The sequence below is a fragment of the Typopeltis vanoorti genome, chromosome 22 (genome assembly GCF_054136105.1).
Source record: "Typopeltis vanoorti isolate ZY-2024b chromosome 22, IOZ_Tvanoo_1.0, whole genome shotgun sequence".
In the NCBI taxonomy this organism is placed as follows: Eukaryota; Metazoa; Arthropoda; class Arachnida; order Uropygi; family Thelyphonidae; genus Typopeltis; species Typopeltis vanoorti.
Window position 1 is genome coordinate 30,607,728 of NC_143570.1, and position 12,062 is coordinate 30,619,789.

The 12,062-nt window shown below is 38.1% G+C and overlaps 1 protein-coding gene across 1 annotated transcript in view; it reads right to left on the bottom strand.

Annotated features, from left to right (window-relative positions):
- LOC150094272 (coiled-coil domain-containing protein 174) overlaps window positions 1-12,062 on the bottom strand; it is a 108,880-nt gene that overhangs the window by 19,538 nt on the left and 77,280 nt on the right. The window contains exon 9 of the mRNA XM_090412101.1: window positions 10,092-10,259. Within this exon, the coding sequence (XP_090268227.1) occupies window positions 10,092-10,259 (168 nt within the window). The remainder of the gene's footprint in view (window positions 1-10,091; window positions 10,260-12,062) is intronic.

The following is a 12,062-nucleotide window of genomic DNA, read 5'->3' on the forward strand; positions in this document are numbered from 1 at the left end:
TCTGAGGCATTCTTCACAGGTCCGAGCTGTAGTTATCTCCGCTGCCGAAAGTAGGCATACGTTGTTCTCTCGTTAACTGGCACAACATCATAATGATATCTCCGGAAATATCGGAGAGATTTCCTTCTGCTGGGCTGATCGCTAAACTTTCAGGAATTTCACGGCATAGTTCCTCAATCTTTGTCTCGAGTCCACGTCAACAAGTGGGGGATGAGAAGGAGCCACGAGGAAGTTCCAACACACCAGAGCACAAGTCCAAGAGCATAAGAGCAAGAGAGCGTTTTAGGCGCTGCAACGACTTTTTAAATCGCATGCTACCAATTACTTCTAAGTCATTGTTTTCCTCCTTCCCTTTTTCCATGTCACCCAGTACTTAGCACCACATACGGAATTCTAGCGTACTCTTCCGAGTTTGTGTGTGTGTGTGTGTGGGGGGGGAACTACATGCTTACTTAAAGGGTGCACGTGTACTCGTAGCATGTGTTTAGATTCCGGCCACTGTTACTTAATCGGATTATCTTTTCTCCCAGCAATTTGTAAGTACTTACACAGAAGCAGCAAGGTTTAAGAATTTAAGCAATTTACGATATTTTACCTTATAACATAAAGTAGTGAAAAAATATCCTCAATTTAGTAATACTTTGGTAAATTACAAGAATTTAGTAAGCCCAATATATCAATATGTGATTCAAAATGTAAACCCATGTTAAGTCTGTAGGAAAAGTTAATTAACTTAATTTTAGTTTCATTCAGAACTTAATAATAGGATTTCATTACACCATGCTTCATAATTTCTCAGTGCTGTATTCTATATGGAGGTAGAGGATTTTTCTCCCAGAAACTCAGGTTTTTTCGTCCCTCAGAACAGGCAAACTGGCCCATGAACACACTGATCCAGTCATAAAATACATAATTAATCCCTCACTAGGAGGGCTCAACCAGTTCTGAGGAGCGGTTGAGGAACAAGGAGAACTCCACACGAATAAATGTATGTGCTGTATTCATTTTATTCTTCTCTTCTTCTTCCTTTCCAGGCTAATAGGCCAAGTGGCCTGTTCCGGACTCAATTCCATCTTTTTAAGGGTCTTCCTCTGCATCGAGTACCTTTTGGGTGGTAATTTGTTTAGGTATTCTGCTTCTATTCATTCTTAGTATGTTCTTTCCATTTTTCTCTATAGCAAATAACTGTTTCATTTAGGGAGGTTGTAATTCCAAGTTTTTTTCTGATTTCGCTGCTTTTCATTTTGTCCATTATTGTGACTCCTGCAGTTCTGCACAGAAATTTCATTTCAGATGATTCAATTCTTCTTTCATCTGCTTTTTTTTATTGTCCATATCTCACTGCCATAAAGTAAGGTTGGTTTAGCTACTGTATTGTAGATTCTTATTCGTGTGTGTTTTTGTACATAATTGGGTTTAAAAATTTTATTTATAATGCTTGTTACTTTTAAAAAGTTTGATATCTTTGGTTCTATATCAGCTTCATTTTCATGACATTGTGCAACCTAAATATTTGAATGTATTTACTTGCTCTATTATTTTGTTGTTCATTACTATTTTGCTTCTTATTGGATTAGCACTTTTGAAGGCTAGCCTCAATAGGTGCCGGTCCCAAGCCTGGATAAATGCGAGGGTTGATGTCAGGAAGGGCATCCGGTCAGAAAACTTTGATGCCAGCTCAAACTATGATATGAGTCAAAGAGAAAATGATATAAGGGCTAGGGCATACTCCTTAAGCGACGCACAGACACATTGCCCTACAGCTGCGAGAAGTGGACGAGGGCTACCGCATGAAGGGCGGGTGCGGTTAAAGAAGCGAGCCCAGCAGGTGGAGAGAATGTTGCGAGTGGGAACACTGAATGTTGGAAGCATGACTGGAAGAGGAAGAGAGATGGCAGATATGATGAGGAAGAGGAAGTTGGACATTTTATGTGTGCAGGAGACAAGGTGGAAGGGAGAAAGGCAAAGCAACTGGGAGATGGATATAAATTGTTCTACTCTGGAGCGAATAACGAGGGAAGAAATGGTGTAGGAACTGTGGTGTGTGGCAGAATGAAGGGTAAAGTACTGGAAGTGGGTAGAAGGAATGACAGGATCATGCAAATGAAATTGGTCTTGGAGAAGAGCGGGTGGTCGTATTATGTGTATATGCCCTGCAAGTTGGTTGTACAGCAGAGGAAAAAGATGAGTTCTGGAACGTGTTAGATGAAGAAATGAGGGAATTGGAAGAAAATGAGATGGTAATTGTCGGAGGAGACTTGAACGGACACATAGGAAGACAGAATAGAGACTGTGAAAGAGTGCATGGTGGCCACGGAGTGGGAATGATGAACCAGGAAGGGGAGAGAGGGTTGTGGACTTTGCAGTAGTGTTTGATCTGGCAATTGTGAACTCGTTTTTCTACAAGAGGGAAGAACATTTGATAACATTTAGGAGTGGTAACAACAGTTCACAAATTGACTACATTTTGACTAGAAGAAAACATCTTAAGGTTGTGACAAATTGTAAAGCAATTCCAACAGATCAAGTAGCACAGCAACACCGACTGCTGTGCGCAGACTTTAAAATAAGATCGAAGATAAGAACCTCTGGATGCCATGGGATGAAGACAATTAAGTGGTTTCGTATAAAATAGGAGAGTGTGAGGAATTGTTTTAGGGAGAGGGTGTTAGAGAGGATTTCAGATGGACTGGAAAGTGTACAAGATTGGTGGAAACATAATTCAAAAGTAATCCTGAGCTGTGCAATCGAGGTGCTTGGTGTGACATCTGGAAAGATTAGAGAGCAGAAGGAGGGTTGGTGGTGGAATAATAATGTACAAGTGGCAGTGACAGCTAAGAGGAAGGCAAAGCAGAAGTGGGATGAGTCAAGAGTGGAAGAGGACAGAGAGAGAACGCAAGAAGCCAAGAGAGTTGTGGCAGGAGCGAAGGCCATGGCATATCAAGATCTGTATGATCAATTAGAAAAAAAGGAAGGACAGAGAAAAATTTATCAACTAGCAGCGAAATGTAGAAATAAAGCAGCAAAGGACATCATACATGTGAGCAGATCAAAGATGCTGAAGGAAGAGTATTACGGAGGGATGTGGACATAAGAAACAGATGGAAAATATACTTTGAGGGACTTTTGAATGAGGAAAATGCAAGGACTCACAGAGGAGTTGGGCAGCCTTCTGAGGGGATAGTGCAGAACATCAGTAGAGTGGAAGTGACGGAGGCCACGAAGAGGATGAGGAATGGAAAATTGGTGAGCCCCGAGAGAATTCCAGTGGAGGCATGGAAGGCACTGGGGGAAGAGGGAATTGACCTGCTGTGGGACCTGTTCATGAAAGTTTGCCAACAGGAAAATATACCCGAGGAATGGAGGGAGAGTACACTTGTCCCTATCTACAAGGGTAAAGGGGATGCAAAAGACTGTAAAAATTACAGAGGAATAAAGTTGATGTCCCATACAATGAAAATCCTAGAAAGAGTTCTTGATGGTAGATTGAGGAAGGAGGTGGAGATTGCAAAGGAACAATTTGGCTTCATGCCTGGTAGATCAACAACAGATGCTATCTTTGGGTTACGGCATATGATGGAAAAGTATCGAGAGAAACAAAGGGAGCTACATCTGGCATTTATTGATCTGGAGAAAGCATATGATAGAGTGCCAAGGCAAGACGTCTGGAGGTGTCTGAGGGAGAAGAAGGTGCCAGAGAAATATGTCAAGTTGTTGCAGGAAATGTACAGAAATGTGAAGACAAGTGTTCGGACCTGTCTGGGACAGACAGAAAGTTTTCAAGTAACAGTTGGCTTGCATCAAGGGTCAGCATTAAGTCCATTTCTGTTTAATATTGTGATGGAGGTGGTAACAGAGAAGGTAAGAGAAGATGTGCTTGGACAATGTTGTATGCAGATGACATCTTGCTGTGTGCAGATTCAAGAGAAGAAGCGGGAACTAAACTGGAAAGATGGAGAAAAGTACTGGAAGAGAGACGTATGAGACTGAGCAGAAGTAAGACAGAGTATATGTGTTGCACAGTGGGCGGTGGACAGGAGATAGATCTGGAGCTGGAAGGAAATGTCATAAGGAAGGTGAGAGACTTTAGATACTTAGGTTCAGCAGTGAAAGAAGATGGAGGAGCTGAGAAGGAAGTGGAATGCAGGATACAAGCAGGTTGGAGGAACTGGAGGGAGATGGCTGGAGTGTTATGTGATAAGAGGGTGCCGATTAATCTGAAAGGCAAAATCTATAGGACAGTGGTGAGGCCAGCTATGACATATGCTATAGAAACTGTGGCCTTGAGGAAAAATAACATCAGCAGGATGGAAGTAGCACAGATGAGAATGCTTAGGTGGATGTGCGGTGTGACCAGAAAGGATCGTCTGAGAAATGACTATGTCAGGGGAACAGTGAAGGTTACGAACTTAGGAGCGAAGATGCAGGAGGCAAGGTTGAGATGGTTTGGTCATGTGATGAGGGAGGACGAATATGTGGGAAGAAGGGTCATGCAGATGGATGTGCAAGGAAGGCGGAAGCATGGGTGGCCAAAGAAGAGATGGAGGGAGCTGGTAGAAGAGGACTTAAGGATGAAGAACTTGGATGTGGTGACAGCCCAAGACAGGAAGTTGTGGAGGAGACTCATTATAAACAGTGACCCCACTTAAGTGGGAGAAGCTGCAGAAGAAGAAGAAGGCAATGACTTTTGTTTTGTCTGTTGATATTTCCATACCATATGTTTTTATCAGATTATTTAGACTCCATAATGATTTTTGTAGTTCATCTTCATTATTTCCAAGGATTATTTGGTCATCATCAAAAAGAAGAGTAGCTAATCTGATGTTACGGTTTATCTTGAATTCTCCTTCCTTTATTCATATTATTAAACATAATAATAAGTGTGCCATTTGAACAGGAGGAAAGTTTGCAACATTTCAAAATGTAATTTGAATTTGTTGGTTTTTTATAGCTGTTGCAAACTGCAATGTACGGTAGTGTGTGTGTGTGCGTGCGTGTGGCTGAAGTTTTGGTCTTGAACCCCTTGCAATGAACTTTTTTTTCCTGGCACTGTGTTGGCATACTTTTTCAAGCATCAAGGCTTGAATATTAATGGGGAGTTTTGGATGGAAAGGATGAAGAACCTCATTCCTGTGAGGATGACTTCTGTTACTTGGTTTGAGGAAGTGTGTGGATGTGGGTGAACACAAGCAGTAGCTGGAACTCCATGAAAAGGAGGAGTAGAACTCAGAGGTCATGATATTCAGAACTCTTGTAGAGTCAAAAGAACATGAGACTGAGAAGTGTCAGGTGAAGGGGACATATGACATTGTGATCTGAGTTACCAAGAGGAGAACTGTCATCCACAGTATATTTGGAAGGGGAGCATGTTAAGAAGAGGTCAAGTGTGTTGAGGGGATTATCTAGGATTCTGGTAGGGAGTAAATATTTGTGATAGATTGTCTCTCATGGGAAAAAATGCAAATGCTTCAGCATTTCTGCCCACTTGATCTATGGAGGTGGAGAAGGGAAGCCAACGGGGTGTTGATGATGATGAAGTCCCCATCCTTCTTGGGGTATTTCAGAAAATTAAGCTTTAGAGATAGCTGCAAAGATCAGAATAATTATTGGAGTTTTGAGAACAATAGAGATAGCAAATGAATGTAACAAGAAGTTTTGAGCCAAAGCAGATCAAAGGGGAGGGAGAATTCTAGGTTTCACAATTTCTGACATGGGATATCAGCACTGATGAGTGCACAAGAGCTGCTGCCCTTTTGCATTTTTTTTCTTTGTTGGAATTAATTATTTGTAGTAATTTTATTGCTTTTTGATTTTTTGTTGTTTTTTTATGGAATTGTTATTATTTTTTTAAAACTTGCCTTTGGCTAGTTACAATGATATCAAAGAACATGGTAGTGCAAAATAAGTAGGCAGGTGACCAATGGTATGTCATAGCACTATGTGTTTGGATCACTGCTATTTTATTTGTATGCTAATAATATTGGGGATGACTTCAGGGGAGTGGAGGGGACAGCTAGCTGTTTGATGCTAAACTGGGTAGAGTAAAGTTAATGAAATTGATATTCTGCAGAATTATTTAAATATATTGACATTATAAGCAAAGGATAATGGTTGCCAATTCAACATGGCAAAGTGCATGGTTATGCATTTAAAGATGAAAAGATTATATATGATACTTGACAGTGATGGGAGTGTATTATAAGAACGTGATGAGGAACCATCTTAGAACAGTAAGATAAAAAAAATGGCAAGTAGAAATAAGCAAGCCACTGTGTTTTTTTGTAAGGCTTCATAGAACTTGTGATTACTATACTTAAGATTTCATTGTTCAAGATTCATGGGGAAGAGAAGTGACAGTTCTATGAAAATGATGAATTTTTATAGAAGAATTCATTTATGATGTTTTAATATACGCACTGGCTCAACACTTCTCTCTTCTACAAGTTAGACAGTGATCATCCAGTGGGTATATTAAAACATCATAAATGAATTCTTCTATGAAAATTCTACATTAAGTGTAATTTGACTTGCAGATTAAACAGAATAAGTTCACTAGCCTAATTTGAGTGGTATAACTTCTCTCCAACAGGCTTAGGTTTCAATCCCACATGGACATAGATGTTTGTGAATGTCTTTACTAGATAGATAAATTTCATTACCCTGCTTATTGGAGGCCATGAAGTATCTTAAAAAGTTCCATGTGTAGTTTTAGATAAAATTCTTGAATTTTATCTAAAAACTACAAATGGAACTTTTTAAGATACTCAAACACAGATTGCTACTACTAACATTTTACCATTGATATCAGTTAGTAGAACTCTTAAAAGCACCTATAAAAGGTGCTTTTAAGAGTATATAATACTCTTTAATACATACATACTCTTTAGTTCACATCTTTTAGATAATGAAATATTAAGTCACTTAATTGTGCCAAGTTTATAGTACTTTGTAAGTTTTCAATAATTTAAGTTCAAAGCAAAAGCCCTATTTCTTTATTATGTGGTATATAAAACAAATGGATAATTATTATCTTAAGACTCTATGGAATCAAAGAATCACTGTGGGAGGTTCTTCTCTCTCACACACACACACACACAAAGATCATACCATGCCTTAAATAAACTCACATTCTCTGCAGTTACCACACTTTCAAGCAATGCATTCCAATCATTCACCACTCTCCATGCAGAAACACCTACTTCTCACTTCTTGCTCAAATCTGCCTTAATACAGCTTCAGGCATGACCTCTTGTTCACTCACTATCTCCTACCATTCAGTGAAAAACCTCTTCAACATTAATTTGATAAAAACCATTTACAAATTTACGTCTCTAGCATATCCCCTGGAACTTAAGTGCTCATGACCTTCCACAGGTACCCTTGGATTTCATAACCATAATTCAAGGATTAAGTGGTTAGCCCTAATTTACAGACAGAAGCATTCTTCTGTCTGTAAATTGTGTGTGTTCTACTGAGTGGTTTGCATAGTTGTGGGACAAAAAAGCCTACCACTTCCATATGAGATCGGCCAGCTCACCTCCAGTTGAAAAGTCCTGATAAAGGTTCTTTGCTTCCTAGACAGGATTCAAACCCACGTTTTCCAAACCAAAGGACTGTCTATACCAACTGAGCTACAGAGGCTCTAGTTCACATCTTTTAGATAATGAAATATTAAGTCACTTAATTGTGCCAAGTTTATAGTACTTTGTAAGTTTTCAATAATTTAAGTTCAAAGCAAAAGCCCTATTTCTTTATTATGTGGTATATAAAACAAATGGATAATTATTATCTTAAGACTATGGAATCAAAAAATTCATAACCATAATTCAAGGATTAAGTGTTAGCCCTAATTTACAGACAGAAGCATTCTTCTGTCTGTAAATTGTGTGTGTGTTCTACTGAGTGGTTTGCATAGTTATGGGACAAAAAAACCTACCACTTCCATATGAGATCGGCCAGCTCACCTCCAGTTGAAAAGTCCTGATAAAGGTTCTTTGCTTCCTAGACAGGATTAAGGATTAAGTGGTTAGCCCTAATTTACAGACAGAAGCATTCTTCTGTCTGTAAATTAGGTTTTCCCACGTTTTCCCAACCAAAGGACTGTCTATACCAACTGAGCTACAGAGGCTCTTCTTCATATCCACTAGATTTTAGAAGGTTGATAAAATTGCATTTTATCAACCTTCTTTTCATACTCAACATTCCAAAACCTGCCTTAATCAATTATCTCTGAAACCTTTGCAATATCTGTTCATCCTTTTGAAAATCAGGTGACCAAATCTGTGCACAGTAGTCCATATGTGCAAACATTTGTCTTCCTTTCTTTTCTTTGAAACTTGGTCCATGTAAGACATATGAAACAAGTATATAAAGGCAGATGGCAACTCCTTGGCACAATCCCTTGAAACACATGGTGGTATATCATCAAGTTTCCTCACAATTACCCGTAAATCATGTTTACTCACAGTTGGCCTCTCCTCTTCCCTTTCCACAAACTATGCATGTTACATTCATCATTGTAATTATTATCCTTTCAGGGATTTAGACCCAGTGGCCTGTTCCACTCTCTTTCCATCTTTTCCTTGGTCATCCCCCTTACTTATAAATCCTCCAAATGGGTGGTATCAGAGTATTTTTTTTTTAGGTCTTGAACTGTCCATTCCTTCAATATTCATATACTTTGTCAAATACTGAGTCTATTTTTAGTTCTTTATGAATTTCTGTATTTATTTCTTTGTTACACACAATCCTTATGTTACATTCCTGACAATGAAATATCTTTATAAACTGTCATTTAATATCTCAACTACATCCTTGCAGTGGTTATCCTTGTACTATTTTTACTAACCAATATCATCTTCCATAATTTATTTTTCCTGCTTGCTACATATTAAAAGAACTGCTAGGCTATCTTATTATTATATTTAAAGCTAACAGCTGCTCACACTGCACTTGTTTCTACCCACACCAACCAAGTCAGCTTTTTTGCCTGTTCTTTGTATTCCTCATGAAACTGATTATTGCCACTCATTTTATGATACCTCCGTAATGTCTTCCTCATCCAGCATGCTTAATCTCTTTGTTTGCCCATTTCACACCAACCTTATTCAACCATCTGATCTTTAGAATACATTTAGACATTACTTTGGCTAGATCCAAGCAGCAATAATCTTCTTTCTACCTAACTCCTTATTCTATGACACAGCTACAATCTCTCTCTTCCACATATATCCTTTCCTCACAGAGGTCCTCATATAGATGCAACCATATAAGTAATTACTTTATGATCACTATCGCCAACCAGAGGGAGAGTCAACGTCTCATTTATAATGACATACGCTGATGAGATCCTCAATTCTTGCATGACGTCTGTTACATACTGCCTAAGGTAGCTGTTCCTCAAAAACCTCGAGAAATTCGTTTTCTTTACTTTTGGAGGCTATGTGTATTGTCATAATTAAAATCGCCCGATGATGATCATCCATTTCCTATTTGCTTGGCTAATTTACTTATACATTCACTGTCCTCCACATTATCCCATTTATGTCAACATCTGACTGAGTATTTCATTCTATCTGTCTGTACTTTGCACCATACTGCCTCAAAACCACTGCCACTATTTCCACTTTCTCTACCATGCACACACACACAACTCCTTTTCTATCGCTGACAGCACCTCACTTCTCTTTTTTTGCCTTTTCTATCTTCATGAACAAATATCATACCATTCAATCTCTATTCCTGTCAGGTGGTTTCTTCATCCTACCCTGTCTCACTTCTAACAATTTTTGGGTGAATGAACTCAATGCAACAATTTTATTCTGATTATATCTGATATTTCTACCAACAGCTATTATTTATTTATATTCACTTTATTATTATTATTATTATATTACTTATTTATTACTCACCCTTTTAAAAAGGGTCAGCCAAAATGAATAGTTTTAAGCTCTTTTCTTCATTCATTGTTTTCAGTTAGAAACACAATAAACCATCATTTTCATTAAAAATTAACATTCAAGTGCAATAAAAGCTTTGTAATTATTCACTGTAAAATTCATGTAATTATTTTCACTCCTTTAGCTACTTACCATTCTTAGATATCTCTTTCCTAATACATACTGCATCTTCCATATTCTTTCCAATATCCCAAGGTCTAATTTTAAGTTCTTTAGTAATTAGCTCTGTTGGTGGAATTTCTGCAACTTTAGCTATTTTTTCCTCAATCTCGCTTTTTTCCGCATCAGATTCAGAATCATCTGGTAATAAAAATAAATACGTAAATATTATCCAATCATTTTAAACCCAGACAGAACTATATAATCATGTAAAGTATTCTTCTAGACTTAATTCTCAATTAGTTTTTTTTTAATGTAATCAAATACACAACGTGTAGATTAAATTTAACATTGTAAATACTATCACTTAAATTTGTTCTAATTTTTTTACAACCATTTTGACCTTAATGTTATTCACTGAGTAAAAAAATGGCTCAAATTATCTCAACTTCAAAATTTTTAAATAAAAACTTTCACATGGAGGGAGAACTAGTACTGTTTAGAAAAGAGCAGGCAGGAAACCCCCAGCTACCATTTGTAGTGGGTACCAGACAAGTCCACGAGTCTACCCACTTTTCAGTAGTGTGAAACAAATGCATATAGACAAGATTATACTCAAACTCAATAACCAGCAAGTCTACCAAACTTATGTTGTCTGATGCATCAACAATGCTCACAGATGTTCATAATCCTTCTACATATGTACTCGTTTTTTCAAGTTGAAATTATGATGTGCACTTTATAGTAAGTTCATATACGTTTGTCATCTACTAACTGTTTTGTGCAAGCATGCAACAATGTACAGATTTAATGATTTTCCTTAAAAGCTCTTCTGAAAACAAACTAAATCTATAAGACCATTATGTCTTATTATACCTGTTAATTGTGTGTTCTTCTGGCAAATATCTGTAGAATGAAAAAACCTGAGTTTCAAGGGAAAAGAATCTTCACTTAAAGCATCCAGTTAATTATGAGGGTGGTCTGAAAAGTTCTCTGCCTAACAATGAAAAAACAAATTTATAATTTCAAAATTATTTTTATTTTTCAACATAATTTCCCTTAAGACTAATACATTTATTCCAGCAATGCTCCAGTGCCATTATTCCATCCCTGTAGTGGTTCTCAGTAAGATCTGCAAAATACTCCTCTACAGCTGCGATCACCTCTTGATTCAAAGAAAAATGCTGACCAGCAAGGAAGAGTTTTAGTTTCGGGAAGAGATAGAAGTCAGAGGAACATCCACCCTATTCCCCAAACCTGGGGAATAGGGTGGATGTTCCAACAATTCATAGTGCAGATCCCTTAATTTTCCCATTGCCAAAACACTTTTGTGGGCAGGTGCATTGTCCTGTTGAAAGATGATTTTTTTCTTCTGCAAACCAAGTGTTTTCTCATGAATTTTTTCAGTTAAAAGATCGGAATAATATTCCCTGGTTATTGTTTTACCCTTTTCAAGATAATTAATAAAAAAAATACCTTTTGCATCCCAAAACACCGATGCCACGACCTTTCCTGCTGATGGAACCGATTTTGTCTTCTTTGGCACTGAATAACCGGCATCTGTCCACTATTTTGACTGCTGTTTCGATTCTTTTGTGTAATGGCGAATCCAAGTCTCATCCATAGTAATAAATCGAAGCACAAAATCAGTTTTATTCTTGTTAAAAAGCTCCAAGCACTGTTCAGAGATTTTCATGCGAGTGCGTTTTTGATCTGCTGTTAGCAAGAGCAGGCACCCATCTTGAGCAAAGCTTTTTCATTTGCAATTCTTCATGCAAAATATATCCCACACGTTCGTTTGAAATGCCTATAGTCTCATCAATTTCACGCACTTTGACTCGCCGGTCATCCGACGCCGTGACGAAAACCTATGTGACCGCATTGGCGGGCATCGTGATATATGAGAAACGCCGGGAAGAGCATGAAAACAAAAAGGACAAGCAACCCACACTCAAGGCTTTCCTGATTCCTGACCTCTCGGACGTTGGTCCAGTCCGCACCTAC